Here is a 17,295-nt window from a genome sequence, read left to right on the forward strand (position 1 = left end):
CCGTATCCAGGCACTGGATCTGAGGTTGTAAGAGTCACAAACTGGGGCAAATCTGACACATATGTACAGTGGAAGCTTACCTAAAATGGCTTTATACATTAATAAAAACCAGTGCTGCATACTAAGTGAGGACCATCCAGTTAGGCTATACAGTGTGCAATGATGAGTCCTATAGGGTGCATTTGATATATAACGCAGTGCAGCATGGTACAGTGGGTCAAGTTTGGCCAAAACAGTGGGACAGGCAAATCTATAGGTGGTATCACCGTAGTCCAGCTGGGACAGGAATAAGCCAGAGACCAACCTTTTACGGGATGAAATTGAAAAACAACATTTAAGTCTGAAAAGGAAGCCAAGAGTGAATTTCAATTTCTTTGTTAAAACTTCAATATGGTGTTTAAAGTTCAGATTACTGTCCAACCAAAAGGCATGTGCCATCCGTCCTCTGCAGCTCATCCAGAATGCAGCGGCTCGTCTGGTCTTCAACCTTCCAAAATGTTCCCACACCACACCGCTCCTCCGCTCACTTCACTGGCTTCCAGTAACTGCTAGAATCCACTTCAAGACACTGGTACTTGCGTACCATGCTGTGAATGGATCTGGCCCTTCCTACATCCAGGACATGGTTAAACCATACACCCCAGCACGTGCACTCCGCTCTGCATCAGCCAAACGGCTCGCTGCCCCCTCACTGCGAGGGGGACCCAAGTTCCCATCAGCAAAAACACGTGGGTTTGCTATCCTGGCTCCAAAATGGTGGAATGAGCTCCCCATTGACATCAGGACAGCAGATAGCTTACACATCTTCCGGCGCAGACTGAAAACTCATCTCTTTCGACTCCGCTTCGAGCGATAGAAGCACTAACAAATAATGACTAACAAAGCACTTATATACTAACAAAGGACTGGCTTATCTAAAGCCAGTTGAGTAGCACTTGAAATGTTTTAGCTCTATGAAACCTGATGTACTTGATTCTGTTTTCTTCAAGTTTGTATCTTGTTGGTCGAATGCACTTATTGTAAGTCGCTTTGGATAAAAGCGTCAGCTAAATGCAATGTAATGTCTTTTCTGTGTTAGTTTTACTCCCTACAGGGTGTCCTTTGAGGGTTTGTGACTCTGCAGACCGTTTACATGCAGAAAAAGCTACATAACACACAAGGGGACGGGTAATAACCGGAAAAGCATGACATGGGACCTTTAACTTTTTTACAGTTAATACTTTTGTGTTGTATCATTTAAATGCTTCATTTCTTCTTTGGGGATTTATCTTAAAGGGGTCCTATTATGCCCATTTTCAGGTTCATATTTGTATTTTGAGCTCTTTATTGTTCTCAAACGGCCTGTGCTGCAGCACCTATCACGTACTGTGTTTGAGAGCTAGCCAATAGAAGCGTAAGTGTTGATGTCACTATGTTACGGAAGAACACAAAGGAGTCCAATATAGGCGTTTCAGGCGTGCGGACAAAGGGCATCGAGCCTTTGCAGACCACTGACATGCACACAAACCTATATAAGACACTTAAGAAAAAGGAAACCCCAAAAGGCACAACAGAATGAAGGTCATAGAAGTGAAACACTGTTAAATCATTATTTCTTCTTAAAGCGAAAAGTGGCAGAATTGATGATTTACACTGTATAACCATCAGGGACGTTGTCATCTCTTTTTAATATAAAAAATAAAAATAATTTACAAAACAGCTTCATTCATACACAGAGGCCACACATTGCATGATTTCAAATTCACACATTTAAAACTGTATGACGTGATTTTACCAAAGCATTACATTGTTCTTGGCATGTTCTCTGACTGATGAACAACAAATACTCTACATCCTTCCCATATTAGAAAAATATGTTTTAATTATGTATACAAAGAGTAATCCAGGAGGTCAGCAGCAGATGGACGGTCACCTCCTGCTCTGTGCCTTCAGCCTCAGTCTGTGGCCTCTGTGCTGACGGATGGACTGTGGAGGGATGAAGAATTGATTCTTTTAATGCAATTTGGAACTAAAAATGCAATAAATTAAAAAAAATATTATGTTTTCTGTTCATTTCATGTTCTTTATCTCATCGGAAATGTTGAAGCTTCATTCACAACACTGATATTCCAGTTCTAAGTCGCTTCTTTTTCTGCACAGTTGCAGATAAGGATTAGGCTACACTTGTATTTATAGTATATTATTTGTAGAGTTTGATTTAAGAGGTGGCTGGCTACTTATGATTGTTTCTGCATTGGGTGATCCATTAAAGCCAGAGCAACTTAAAGGAAACATTATTGTAAAAAAAGGATGTAATAATTTCCCAAATATATACAAAAATATATAAATATATATGTTGTTTTTCTTGCATGCCTCCAAAAAAATATGTATATGTTATTTTAGGGTGATATCATAAAATATGAGTAGACATTCAAAGTGTAATTGGAAACCACTCTAGAGGCATTGAAATACATTGAAAAAGGACATTCCGTGTTGGAATAATAATGACAGATTTTCTCATGCAATGAATATCAGATCAGATACATCACAGAGGAAATGCAGGAACGCTGTGAGCCCGGAATACTGCGCTGAGCTAGCAACATGCATTTACTTTGTTGAAACAAGTCAATCAACCATCAGGATTATTCAACTATACACCAGTATGTGTGTGTGTGTGTGTGTGTGTGTGTGTGTGTGTGTGTGTGTGTGTGTGTGTGTGTGTGTGTGTGTGTGTGTGTGTGTGTGTGTGTGTGTGTGTGTGTGTGTGTGTGTGTGTGTGTGTGTGTGTGTGTGTGTGTGTGTGTGTGTGTGTGTGTGTGTGTGTGTGTGTGTGTGTGTGTGTGTGTGTGTGTGTGTGTGTGTGTATCTCACCTCCTTGGTGTCCTCCAGCGTGGTGTATCTGTAGTCGGGGGGGCCCAGGCTCTGCAGCAGGCTGCAGTGGAGGTGTCGGCTGCTATGGATGAAACGCTGCGTCATGGCCAGCTGCTGCTTCAGCATTTCATTCAGCACAAACACAGCTGGGTTGAAGGTGCTCAGAGCTGAGAGGGGACACACACATTAACAATGAAATATTCAGTAAGACGCAGAAAAGCACATTAACTGGGTTCAAATGAATATTAGACTCCCAATATCACTGTGTCACATTGAATTATTGCATGCAAGGGGTCATTTAGCTGTAGCAAAAGGGGGAAATGTTGTCTTGTAAAGGATCGTGCCATTAACGGTACCACTAGTGTGGGACGAAAATAAGTAAATGATTTGTCTTCAATATTATACACTGGCTATTAACACCGATTTGACAAATACATTGTACACACAAGTACAATAACTTGAAACAGTTTAGTGTAGCATTGCATGATTTTATTTCAGAAACATTTAGCAGGCGTGGTTTTTAAATGTTTCTGACACACTGCCTGTTAGAGCCAGTATTTTTGATTTGATAAGAAAGGCCACCTAATTGTGATGTCTGTAGTCAACGCACTATAAAGGACTACAATTCCCACGGCGCCTGCGCTAAAGCCACAGTGATGGGCAACCTGTTGAGAGACGCCGTCGAGGAACAGTTTGTAACCGTACTACACGTACACATACACATCGTACAAGTACCCTTTAAGTTATGAAGTTATATAAGCATTATTAAGAAAGAAAGAATACCTCAGTTGTTTATTATTTTATTTGAGTTTTTGCTTATTTCTTTTGAATATTGTAAAGGCCTATTTTCTTTGTTGCATGTGCAAAAGTTTGTTATTTTATTTTGAGCAAACGCATCGCAACATCATCTAAACCATCGGAGGCCAAGCAACTCTTCAAACTGTGAGTCATTTAAAGGAAAGAAACTGAAGAAGAACTGTCTGTTTAAGGCGTCTAGTGGCTTGATGGAAAGACAAGGAAGGAAGCCACGACACTGCCTATTCATCTGTAAGGGAGACTGTGACCGAGTCACTTTATCAGCCAGTCAGTCAGTACAGAAGATTTATAAAACCACTGAAGCACAAAGGCATTCTTTCAGCTTGAGAGAGAGTGGGCTGGTGTGATCCCATAAAGCAGCTGGCAAAGCTTCTCTTAGCTCGTGACTGACAACATGCTTTACTCACTTTATTGCATTTCTAATGATATAACATTATAGTTGTCTCTCCTCAGCTGAACTATACCTGATGTTCTACACCTTACAGCCTGCTCTCCGATATTTCTTTATAGGGCTGGGCCACTCCCTAGAGGTGAGGTATATTGCCTCATAAGTTAACTTATCAGTTGGCAAAATCGATCAAATGTGGTACATTATTCTTGATAATTGAATATACTTAATAAACAGCCTACATCACAACTTTCCATAGGGTTTCATTTATTGAACGGTGTATTTCAAGCTTGTTATGCAATTAAAAAATGTTATCAACTAAGATTTGTTAGAAAACGTTTTTGACTTTAATTGACTGAATTTATTTGAAAAGTGGGCCTATTGCCACTTGAATACTAATGTGCAATATATGTGGACATATATATTTAAGAAGTACAATATAAGAAAAGCAGGTGTTTCAGGTGTGGGCCATATTCCAATTCCATTATACTTTCAGAATTTGCTGAGGGACAATTCAAAATGGACCATCAGCCGCAGTTGGGCCGTAGTTTGGACACCGCTGCTCACCTGTAGATGGCGTAACCGCACCAAATGTCAGTGGCCCTACCACAGAGCTCTGAGTATGACATGTTGCATCGCCCTCATCCTTAAGGCTTTATCATAGTAACCATCTGCGTTCCTCTTTCTCTCAACATGACAAAAGTCTGAGCCTGGATGTCACATCTGGAAATGATTCTATGAGTGTTCTTGTTGTGTTTTTTGTATTATGTTGGATTGGGTCTTACTCTTACCTTCCACCATTTCTGCACTGAGAGTATGAGCCACCACTGGGGAGGGGTCCATGTATGACAGACCCACTGCAGGACCCAAAGCAGCCCAACCTACAGGGGGAGAGCCAGAGACAAGATATTATAAAATGATTGTTTTCATTTTATTGCAAATGAATGACCGAGAAACATCTGGTGACCCATTTTCTATCTCTGATTCAAATGGCTTTCTCTCCTGTGCGTTTGACTCAATAACAAGTGAAACGTTTTCTTTTCTAGCTGGATTATTTTGAAAGCTACTTTTTTTGATCAGGTTTTTAAACAGATTCATTTCTTTTTTTGTTTTGTCAGGATCTATTTTGTGTTTGTTGTTGTAGAGGCTGAAGAGAAGTATTCATGTTTTACGGGTTAGTTTTGATATCTCCATGCACCATTTTTCACAGATGTCAACTTAGAAAAACAATTTTTTTCCACCTGTTGCACAGATTAAACAAATTAAATTGAAGAACTTTTATTGAAGATCAACAGTTTTGAAATCACAAACACAGGAGAGAAAACAATGAACCAGTCTTAGAGCACTTCAGTGCTACTGTGAAGAACTGTCACCGTGGTAGTGATGGTAAGTCACCCTACCACATCTTAAATATTGAAGTGTAAAAGACTAACCTGTGTGAGCCAGAGGATCAGGCTGAGTCTGTACGGCCACCTCTCTCAGAACCTTCCTGGTTGAAGCCCCCCTCCTCCCCTGGTGGGAGGAGTTTCGGCTGCTGTGTGACTCGGAGGATCTGCTGCTGCGTCTCTGACTGCCATCAGATGTCCGTGAGCTGCAGGAGCGCCTTGTGCCTGAGAAAGAGCTGGAGTCATCTTCTCCTGTCCTTCCACGGGACAAATCTGAATCTGAAGCCTCCTCTCTGATCACCGAGCCATCCTCCTCTTCCTCTGCGTCTCCCTGCAGGTGCTCTGAAACCTGGCTGTGATCCGTCCTGCTCACACTCTCAAAGTCACTCTGATAGTCCTCCTCCTCCTCTTTCTTCTCCCTCTCTTTGAATGGTGGTCGTTGTTGATGTCTGTTAGAGGATCCAGGATCAGTGGAGCTGTGTTTGACTTCTCTCTGTTTAGACTGCAGGGAGAAAGAAAACAATCAGCCTGAGGAGGCCTTCAGAGGATCCACGAGATCCCAATATATTAAGCAACGTTTTACTATCATTCTTTACACAGTTTACCAACTAGTCGATGCATAAGAACGGCTCATTTCCTACTAACTGTTTTCCTTCCTAATTGTATTGTGTGTCTCTGCTGTGACATGTCTCCATGCTTTAATGTTCTCAAAGCTCTTTATTCTCTCATACTGGCTGTGCTGCAGCACCTCTTTTCACCCTCTGTCTGAAACCAGAGACGAGTCTGCTCTGATTCGTTAGCTGGCTGGCTCTGTTATGATTGGTCAAGCGCTTAGAGATGTGTTGGAAATGTCCATTTACAGTGGACCCCTAGACCATTTACATGCACACAAACGTATATAACACACTACAGGAAAGGTCAAACCCAAAACATACCAGAATAGGTCCTCTTTAACGTAACACATAATGTGTTACTTTACTTTACAGCACTCTGTTACCTTCTGTTGTTACCCACCTTCTTCTCTGGGGTTTCCTCAGTAAATCCAAGGGTAGCAGGGACAAGGTCGTCTAATGTCATCACATTGATCTTGAAGTCTGCAATAACACAAGATCATACCAGAAGTTTATACACAATTATATCAATTTTATTTAAAGGTGGGGTAGGTCATTCACTTCAGAAACACTTTTTGTTATATTCCATGGAATGCTCTTAACATCCCGATAGCAATGAATACATTAAATGCTTTGAAAATAAATACATACAAATGTTTCATCTGTGGAAGCCGTGGCGCTGTAAAAAGCCTTTATTTAATGCACCTGGTAAGATAAACCTAGAAATTGAATGTAATGCAGAGCTAAAGAATGGTGCCTATACAGTATGTACCTTGTTGTCCATCTAGGATGCATGAGGTAAGGAGTAAAGAATAAAACATGATTAATATACAAAAACACACACTAAGCCTTTAGACATCAATTCATCCAGAAATGAGTCAGCATTTTAACAAGTCCGGTTCTGTTGTCTGGAAGTTAATGATTTCTTAACTAAATAAGGTTAACAGAAGCTTAACAGATTATCATGTTTTATTAGATGACATCAAATATGTCAGTAATTACTCTACCTGTAAATGTCCTAAAAACAGCAGTTGCTAACAAGTGGCTAAATGAGAAAACGTCATGACAGAACATTAGCCACCTTTAGCTGATGTAGTTCCTTATAGCCTAACGTTAGCTTTTTACTTCTGGCGATGGCATTTACGCTTCAAAAATCACAAAGTGGTGGTAATATGTGGTAATATGTGGAGATTATCTTGCTGAAAAAAACCTGAAACCTGAAGTATCATTTGTTTCTGAAAAATGTTGTTGGTTTATAGTCTCTTAATGGTCTTGGGCTTGGCCATTTGTCAGATATTGTTTTAACCAATGAACCCTCTAGAATCCTCAGATCTTCTACTAATGGTCTTTTAATTAAACCTAAAGTGAAAACAAAGAGTGTTCATACTTTTAAGAGCTGACTAAAGACCCATCTTTCTAATTTGGCTCTAAATGAAATTGTATTTATTATAATTTATTTGTATTTGTTCTCTTTTTTTTATTTTAGTTGCTTTCAGTCCTGTGTTTATATCAGTGGCGAGCCGTCAGGGCCCTCTCTGAGGGCCTAAGATATTCTAAAAAATAATATTTTAAAACATTAATTTTTTTTTGTTATATTTGTCATTAGTTTTATCAAAATAACTTGATTTAATTGTATTTAAAATAACATTTCCAACTAAATAAATCCTTTGAATCTGCCTATTCAGTTTCTGTTGGAATGTGAAGGGTTAAATGAAAGAAGCTCCTTTGGCCGTCTCTGCGAGGTGAAGATAGGAGCTGATTGGTGGTCCTGCTGTAAGTTCACAGAGGGCCAGCTAGGGTAACTCAACGAGAGAGTAATGTCAAATGACAGTACAATTGACCAATCATATCTTCCCTCTAAATGGGTGGGCTTTATTATTGCAGACTTTATGACAAGTTCCGCCCGCTGTGAAGTTTATGCATGTGTTATAACAACGGGTCAAGCTAGGCGGAAGTAGCTGATTAGCATAAGTTCGTTCATGATGGCTCACGTCAGTTACAACGATAAATTGGAGTAGCAAAGGATCAGCTGCATGACCCCGCCATCAAGTTCTTCATCCAAAAGGACAGGAGGATGGACTTTGTGTTTAAAGTGGACCTATCATGCTATATTTAAATGATATATTGTAGGACCATACCTATATAAAGTATATTTATACGTTTCTGTTTTCAAAATACCAAACAGATCATGCATTTTAGCCATGCCTCATTTCGCTCTATGTGCTGTTTGCTGTCTACGGGTCTGATTCTGTGAGCTGCAGCAGACCACGCCCCCCTGCAGGAGAGGGGAGCCGTGCTCTGATCAAGTCAAGAGGGGGAGAAAAAAAGATCTCCGTCTTCCGTGTTTTATTATAGCCTATTATTATATAGAGTCGTTATTCATTTGTTTTAAAGCTCAATAAATAACAAAGAAGACCTTTGACCGGCACTTTTCTAATTTTGTCCGGAAGATTTAAACTTTAATGGACATCTTGACCGGCGAAAGAAACTGAAACTGAAACTCTGCCGCACGGTCCCCTCGTTCCTTGGAAGAGGCGGAGAGGTGGGTGTTTGTCATCTGCTGGTGGACTAACCAGAGAGAATTACAGTGCTTGCCTCGACGGGGAGGGATTGCATTGAATTAAAGCAGCGGGAGCAAACGCTTGCCTCGGGGAGGGAGAAAAAAAGCCACAGCGGAGAATAAACAGAAGGGTAACCATGGTAACTATGGGCGGGAAGTCTTCTTCGCTGCTTTTGTGGCAGACGACAGCGCCACTTACAGGCCTGGCATATGTACTACAGCGTCTCCAGCGCTTTCGAGCGGCAATGGCCGGCCGTGGCCCAACCCCACATTCCCCTGATAGGTGGAGAGTTGGCCCAATAGCCGTAGCGCCACCATCCTGACGTCAGGACAGTGTTCAAATCTGGATCAGTTTTGATCAGATCCGTTGCAGCCCCTTTTTTAGAGATTTGGGTATGGAGGAAAATAGAGAGGGTTGTGTTTTCTGACACTTTTTTCTTTTAATTTTTTTTTTTTTTTAAATTAAAAGAATATATATATATAGCACCAAATTGCAACTGAAGTAATCTATCTACGGTCACTTTTCACATGTGCTCTTTTATTAAATAAACTAAACGCCTATGTTATTTATCCAATGTATGTGGATGTTTCAGTGTCTACACACACACACACACACACACACACACACACACACACACACACACACACACACACACACACACACACACACACACACACACACACACACACACACACACACACACACACACACACACACACACACACACACACACACACACACACACACACACACACACACACACACACACACACACACACACACACACACACACACACACACACACACACACACACACACACACACACACACACACACACACACACACACCATAAACCTGGCTGCATTATCCTCTTTCAAAATGATTTGACCGCCGCGAGCAGGGGCTGCAATATACCCTTGCTGAGGAAAGGAGGAGAACAACAAAGTGTAAAAAAGTCAAACAAACCTGCATTATTGCCCCGAGCTCTGCTGTCTGCCCGTTTGTGTGTCCCCCCAGTTTCAAATTAGTTTATTATTATTTTTTAACCTCAGGACGTTATCGATAAAAAAAAGAAATTCAAACGCTTCTGGGACGCTTCTGAGCCGTAACGCGCCGCGTGTGGTGGAATAGCTCCCATTGACTAGAGTGGCCGTGATAGCCGCGGCACAGCCGTAACGCGGCCGTAACGCGCCGCAGACGGACCCGGTGGAATCTAGGGGTGAGTCATTTTCAATGTGGGCCGCCGTGCCGACTTAATTCATTTGTAATTGTTACTTGGCTGTGGGTGCCCTGTCATGATAGGTGTTTCTATAAATGGTGTTGTTTTGTGTGGTAGAGGGTCGCTGTCATTGATGCGTTTTGCACCCTGGGCCGCTGTTTTGATATTCCGCTGAAGTATACGCTGTGACGTAATAACTCTTCTTTTTTTTTCTCGAGGGAAGGGGGGGGGGTCAGAGGGCCTAGGTATAAAAGTCACGGCTCGCCACTGGTTTGTATAAAATACAAAAGTCATGCGTTTCTTGTTATTTATTATCTTGGAAAGTATTTTTGGTTTGTGTTACCTTTTGTGTATGAAAAGTGCTTAATAAATCAAGTTTGATTTGATAAACGTGATCTTATTTTCTGCAATGTACCGACATCAAAATGGAATAATCTGGTTTCTATTTGTGGAGGGAATCTGGTTCGGCCTACAGAAACATCACGGCCCCGCTCTACAGACTCCTGATCTCAGTATCTGCAACATAAGGGACTTCTCTCACCCTCAGAGGAAACTGCACTCATCTCGCTGTGAGGGTCCTCAGAGAACAGCTCCTCCAGTGAGAGCACCTCACCCCGGCCCGATATGGAGGAGAGGGAGCGTGGTGGACTCCCCCCTCTGTGAGGTGAGGGGGAGAGCAGGGAGGGGCTGAACTGGGCCTGAGCCTGACCGGTGAACCGGAAAGGAGAACCGCGGCGAGGAGGGGAGGGAGGTTCTGGGAGGGAGGAGGATGAGGGAGAGACATATGGGGGGGGAGAAGGGGAGCGGACCCTCTGACTGCTTCTGCTCAACATCTGTAAGAGAGGAAAACATCAAAGTGTTTTAAACAGAATAAGCTGTGTCTGTACATTAGTGTCACTTCTGTTTGTTACACATGATAAAGACACATTTGTTTGTGAGAAACAAAGACGTTTTTGATGAATCAGAAATCGTTTGAGCTGTCCTTGAACATATTTGATTCACAATTATGATATCTATTGTCCTATCATTGTATAGAAGCTGCCAGAGGCTGTATAAAGGCACAAAGGAACCTATAGAAGTAGTACATCTGTATTTCACTCTGAAAGAGCGGTCATTTGCTTCTCATTCTCTCCCTGGTAGTCGTTGATTATGTGTATGAACTATTCAAATATTTAAAGGATTGCATGATGGAAGAGGTTCAGTTATATTTAATGTTATATAAACTTTTACAGCAGCTCCATTTTCTTAAAGAGGACATTCTGCAAATGTTTGGTTCATATTTGTATTTTGTTTGTTGTTTACATGCTTTAATGTTCAAAAAGCTCTTTATTGTTCTCATACTGCCTGTGCTGCAGCACCTCTTTTCACCCTCTGTCTGAAACCAGAGCCCAGTCTGCTCTGATTGGTTAGCTGGCCGGCTCTGTTGTGATTGGTCAACCGCTTAGAGATTAACTTTGGGAGTTAATCCACTTAATGCACAAACACGATATAACACACTACAGGAAAGGGAAGAATAAATTAAATATGTGATTTATCTGTCATCTAGGCCAGGTTTCAATTATTATGCTTCCAAGTTCTTTGCGTTAACAAGTCAATTCATTCCTAAATGTTCCTGAATATTCGGATTATCTGATGAATGTAATGTTTGTTTATTTACTGGACCCTGGCTGCCTGTCATTTGGCAAAGGTGGTCCCTGGGCTATTATACCCCCTGAAGATTACAATATAAACCATGCTTATCTAGGACATGTAAAGCTGTAGATAGAGGGAGTGGACACCAAGCAGAAAGTACCTTGTCTGCAGTTCTTAAAGAAGAGGCTCTGACTGGGGCCAGGAAGCTGTGGTCTTCTGAATCTAAGGATTCTCCGAGCAGCTTCCTCATGTCCTCTTCATCACTCTCCAGACTCACTCCTCTCACTGGCTTCCTGTCCAAACCTGCTGCAGGACCTGCAAACTCAGCAGCTCTAGATCTGGACCTCACACCAACATCAGGACTGCCAGCAGCTCCAGCTGTTTTATTCTTGAGTAAGTGTTTCCCCCCCCTGCTCTGCTCACTGCTGGACTGTGCTGAGAGTCTCACAGGGGCCTCCTGGGACGGAGACGCTGCTCCCATGTTGGAGGTCACACTCTCAGCGGGGCCATGATCCTGAACCTGCATGCGGCTGCGGACGCGGCTCTCGATTTGAGCCAGTTTACTCAAAGCAGCAGCCTGGGAGCCGCGCTGAGAAGATGACACACTCCTGGTGGATGAATGACAATAAAAACACAGCAATTGAGTTTCAGCAGCAGAGGAAAATATCAGAACAGGACATATTTTGAGCAGAATCATTGGATTGGCTGGTAGAAAACAACAGCACCATTTATCTATGTATATAACACAGAACCAGAGACAGAATGTCACCAAGTGCATGTACTTAAGTACTGCATGTATTTAGACTTTATTTAAGTGTTTTTCTTTCATGCCACTTTTTACTTGGACTCAACTACATCTCAGAAGGAAACGTTGTGATTTACTCCACTACATTTATCTGACAACTTAAAGTCGTTGTATTACGTAGTTACGTATTACTGTACAAATCAAGATTTAATAAGATAAGATATAAAGAGAGTTACTATAACGACTCTACAAAACTTTTTTCACTTTTTTTTTCATGTAAAAAGATAGTTTAATTGTTCTTACTTCTGAAATGTGAAGATTTGCTAAATGATGCTTCTTTCCTGATTATTTTGTATCATTTTGAGGTAGGTACTGTTGGTTTGATAATATTCCAAATGTAGCTTCACCTTAACAAACTACAAAAGTAAAATCCTGCTTTTACGTTAATGCATGAGTAAAAAGTATCTAATGATATGATATGTAATCATTTATCAGTCACATTGGACATACATCAAGTAAATGTTCCTGATTATACTTACATAATGTATGTAACATTTGTAATGAAGGACTTTTACTTGTAACCAAGTATCTTTTACAGTGAGGTAGTAGTGCTTTTACTTTCCACCCCTAGTGCAGACGTACCTGTGTTCAGGCACCTGCTGCATATGGCGACTGCGGACAGGAGACTGGCTGCTGTGGATGGCAGGTGGAGGAGCCTTCTTCAAGAACCTGCTCCCTCCTCCACCCACAGGAATCTGAGGTCTGAGATCCTGGCAGAGGAAAGGCTGATGTTAAATTGGACTTTAAAAAAAACATTGCATTCTCTTCCTGAGCAATCCAGCATCAGTTAGAAATACATTCTGAAGTTGTTTACCTGGGTAGGAGGACCCTCTCCCTGTGATGCAGCAGCAGAGCCCAGCAGGGTGTCAACCCCAGGCTCAGGAGCTGAGCTCACCGAGGACAGGTCGCTGACATCCGACAATAAAGCGTGTGTGTGGGGGGAAGAGGATCTGGCTTTAACCGATCCACCCACAGCATCCTGGAGAGAAGAAGAAGAATTTGCATCTGTTAAAACATAACCTGGATTAACACCACAGGTCTCTGAAACCTTTGAAAGATGTAGACTCACTGAGTGTAGCGACCCCGCAGACCCCCGCACAGACCCCGCGGCCCCTCCGCCGCTCGTCTTAGCGGACAGCAGGGCTTGAGCTCGGTCCAGAGCGGAGCTTCGACCGCCTCGCTTCCACATCTTTAAACCGACGCTCTTTCTAATGCTGCCTCTCTAACTGTAACATAATAACTGTGATAGAAATGTGACACTTTATTTTAACAGCAGCCCGCCATGTTTTGGGCTGTTTCATCGAGCTTTAGAGAGTAGCGTTAGCTTGCTACGCTAACTATATACGATGCACTTTGAATTACACATGTGCTTCATATAACTCCTTTCGAGGCATTTCAAAGCATGCTAGAATTTCGCATGAATTAAGTTACATAAAACAGTTGATAATTTTGCCAACTTCTGGTCTTATAGTGCCTACTTTTTGCATAGCGACCACTGAGGCGTCGCTTGTCTCCATGGAACGGCTGCCTTCTTCTTCTTCTTCTTCATATAAACTGGTCATGTCAGTTCCTCATCCGGGTACCAGCGCCACCAACTGTTCATTACGTGACCCAAGCACAGGAATGGTTTAACAAATCTGCAGTGAATCACGGTATGTTGAAGAATTAGTATTTTGTAAGGTAATTGGAATCAGAATCAGAAAAACGTTATTGATCCATATGGGACATTGGGTTGCTCTACACTGTAGAATATAAATATAGAGATGATAGGGAATGATATAATGTATACATTGAACAAATACATATGTAAAGAATGGGACTTCAATATAAAAAACAGTATAACAATAATGCTGAAAAATGTACACAACAAATAGGAATGCCATAGTAAATTATCGCACAAAGTGATTGTAGGCTAATGTTTAAGAGGTCCTTGTTTTGTTTTGGGGGGTTTCCACCCCCAATAGTTTTTTGTGAATGGTCTGCAAAGGCCTCCCACCCATATCTAAAACGCCTCCATTGGACTCCTGTTTTTTCCGGTAACATAGTGACATCACTCTGTAACACTTGGGCTTCTATTGGCTAGCCCACCGACACATTGTATGTGATAGGCTTAGGGGCGGGAGATCTCTGCGGTTAACCAATCACAACAGAGCCGCCCAGCTAACCGATGAAGCGTAGCTTCAAAAGCGTTGCTCGCTGCAAAAGTTGAGCAATGTTCAACTTTTTAAGCTTCGGCGGAAGCATCAGCCAATCGAATCATATGCCAGTACAAGCTCTAGCCAATCAAACCGCGTGCTTGTGTGTTCGGGGCGGGAGATTCATGTGATTGGTTGTTGGTCGAGTTTCAGCCCCCCCCCGCCGGCAAGCTTAAACGCACGCCGCTGTGTGGACGGGCCGTAAGAGAGTCTGGCGCTCTGAAGGAAGAGTTAATGAGTTTATTAGCCACAGGCAGGAATGAATTCCTGTGGAGCTCTCTGGTGTGTTTTGGTCTATATCATGATATCATCAGTGTTTTATGTCCGTTCTTTATTAGTCATATTCTTGTTGGGGGTGTTTGGATACTGAGATTACTTTGAATCACATGTAACAGATGAAACAAATGTACATAATGTTTTATGGTCAAAGATTAGTCAAGTCATTCCTGCTTATTTTAAACCAAATTACCTCAGGACGAGTAATCATCTATGTCATGATCCAGTTTTACCAGAGTTGTAATGTTATTATAATTTGACAATGGTTGATTGAGCTGAACATCATAACTTTTTCAGACAATCATTTTGGAAGGCAAGGAATAAGCAAGGGTTTACTCCAAACCATATGATCAATTAATGGACATGTGTACAATACCGCTGTTTAAAGGTGGGCACCCAAGATAAGTGTCACCACATTTATATCTGATCAAATGTAATCTAGTGTTGCAGAGTTATGGTGTTAAAATATGAACAGGAGTGTTTTTTCACATCATTATGAGGCTTCAGGGCAGTTTACATGTGATCTTTCAGATATTAAATGTCATCACTTCATAATTCTATCCGTGTGAAATGTCATAATCATTCTATGGATTCATAATTTATGAAAAACATTTGAAAGCTTGATCTTTTACAACCTGATCAGTTTTAGTGCACTTGCGAAACATTTAAAAATTCCCTCAAGGCATTCCTGAGATACCGCAAACAATAGAAGCATAAAAATATGTTTTAAAAAAAAGAAGAAGAAATGTGTAACAGCAGTTGAGGAAAATGATATTGTGCAGATTAAATAAAACCATTGCATTATCAATTCTCTGACAATAAGACATCACAACTTTATAATTGTTAGGATCACAAGCACCACAAGATTATCTCTGTTTCCAATGTTTTCCTCTGCCCCCACTGAGCCCTAGCATTAAAGCCAGACATCCCCCCCAGTGGGAAACTCTCAGATCCGGCTAATGCTGTTTGCATCCTGCAGAGCTGCATTGTGACTGCCTGAGTGCTCTGTGTCTGCACGTGTATTATAAAATGAACTTGTTTACCTGTACATCAACAAGCTAAAAGGTTGTGAAGGCTGTTTGTATTTCTCTCCCTGAGCCAGTCATCAGGCAATTCCGTCTAAATGCTTTCATCACAAGCCTTGTTCCACCATTATTAAGTTTATGTTGTTCATGTCCTTTTATTCCTCTGCACATTTACTTTGTCCACATTAAATACACAGCATCGGCCTGTAGGCTATGGACCATCGTGCACCTTTCATTGTTTCAGGCAGTTAAACAACATGTTGGACATTTCTGCTCCATGTTTCCTCTTTTTTAAATCAGCCTAACTCTCCATTTTGAATATACTTGCAACTTAAAGGAAAATCGTCCAAACGGCAGCAGACTTCAGATGATGGTTAATGGTCCGACCCTCAACATGTCCATGTGCCACTTGTGAGTTTTTCTCAAAAGCCGTTGCCATGACAACGTATCCCTCGCCGTTAAACAAAATATTGCTATTACTCCAATGAAAATTGTCATAAACTGGTCAAACTTCACATACGTGCTAACAGTCCAGCCCTGATTCTGAGAAAGTTTAGCTTGATCTTAAAGGCACAAAGCTGATTCCATAATAAGAGAGATGAAATCAATTTGCAAAAGATGTATTATTTTTCCTTCTCAAATAAACGTATACATTTTATTTTTTAGTAACTTCATTTCAGATTTCAACTACAGGTGTTAAAATGGCGACTACATCTGGCTTCAAAGCATGTGGCTTCCAAGCTACGTTCATAAAAACATAGTAGAAAAACTGTTAAATGACAGTGGTTAGGATCAACACAACAGAATCATGTTAATGACAGTCAGGGCAAGACAAAACAAACCATATACAAAATATACTAATATATGCGTTTAATCAAGCTAAAGTCTAGATCAGGGGTGGGGAACCTTTTTCCTCTCAAGGTCCATTTCAATTTTTTCAACATCCTCCGAGGGCCGTACAAATTATTGACCTCTGCTTAAAAATACTAAAATCACAGCCCATTCATTTGGCCTTTCTTTCATGCTGTGCAAAGAAAAAGCAGCCTCTTAATCGAGATATCTTACCATGCATGCACGTGTACGGTGTGGCATGACCACCAAAACAGAAAGATATGGACACAAGATGTGTGCAAATGTATTTAGTTTCCTATCCATGTGAACATGATTTAAGTGGGGGGGGGACCTAACCTCCTCTAGGGGGGTCCGGGGGGCATGCTCCCCCAAGAAGATTTGTTTTTAAATGTTGAAGTTAAAAGCATCAATCTGGTGCACTTTGAGAGCAACATGAAGAGATCTATGGATACATCTCTCAACACCCATATGAAACAGAACTGTAACCAGATTTATTTTTCTTTATGGATATTTTACAAATCACTCCCCTTTTAAACTGTATTCTTGTTTATTAATTAACAACTTTTTTTTACTGTCATATAGTATTTTATACCTGTTTTCTTTATTCTCTTATTTTTTTATAACTATAATGATCATCATGTGCCTTTACCTCACTGGTTGTAGAAAAAGCTTCTTATAT

General features: G+C 41.2%; 1 protein-coding gene across 2 annotated transcripts; it reads right to left on the reverse strand.

Annotated features, from left to right (window-relative positions):
- Positions 1-1,648: 1,648 nt before the first annotated feature.
- Positions 1,649-13,841, reverse strand: cunh19orf44 (chromosome unknown C19orf44 homolog). 2 transcript variants are annotated; one of them, XM_034140697.1, is made up of 11 exons: positions 13,747-13,841; positions 13,338-13,508; positions 13,083-13,247; positions 12,851-12,978; positions 11,624-12,071; positions 10,373-10,664; positions 6,454-6,533; positions 5,488-5,941; positions 4,846-4,935; positions 2,851-3,017; positions 1,649-1,965 (listed from the first exon to the last, which is right to left on the reverse strand). In XM_034140697.1, the coding sequence occupies exons 2-11, from the start codon at positions 13,455-13,457 to the stop codon at positions 1,909-1,911; spliced, it is 2,001 nt and encodes a 666-aa protein (XP_033996588.1). In that variant the 5' UTR covers positions 13,458-13,508; positions 13,747-13,841; the 3' UTR covers positions 1,649-1,908. The 2 variants fall into 2 exon arrangements, with proteins under 2 accessions (XP_033996588.1, XP_033996586.1); XM_034140695.1 differs by having other exon boundaries at positions 13,338-13,797.
- Between the last annotated feature and the right edge of the window lie 3,454 nt (positions 13,842-17,295).

Source organism: Trematomus bernacchii, unplaced genomic scaffold, assembly GCF_902827165.1.
Source record: "Trematomus bernacchii unplaced genomic scaffold, fTreBer1.1, whole genome shotgun sequence".
In the NCBI taxonomy this organism is placed as follows: domain Eukaryota; kingdom Metazoa; phylum Chordata; class Actinopteri; order Perciformes; family Nototheniidae; genus Trematomus; species Trematomus bernacchii.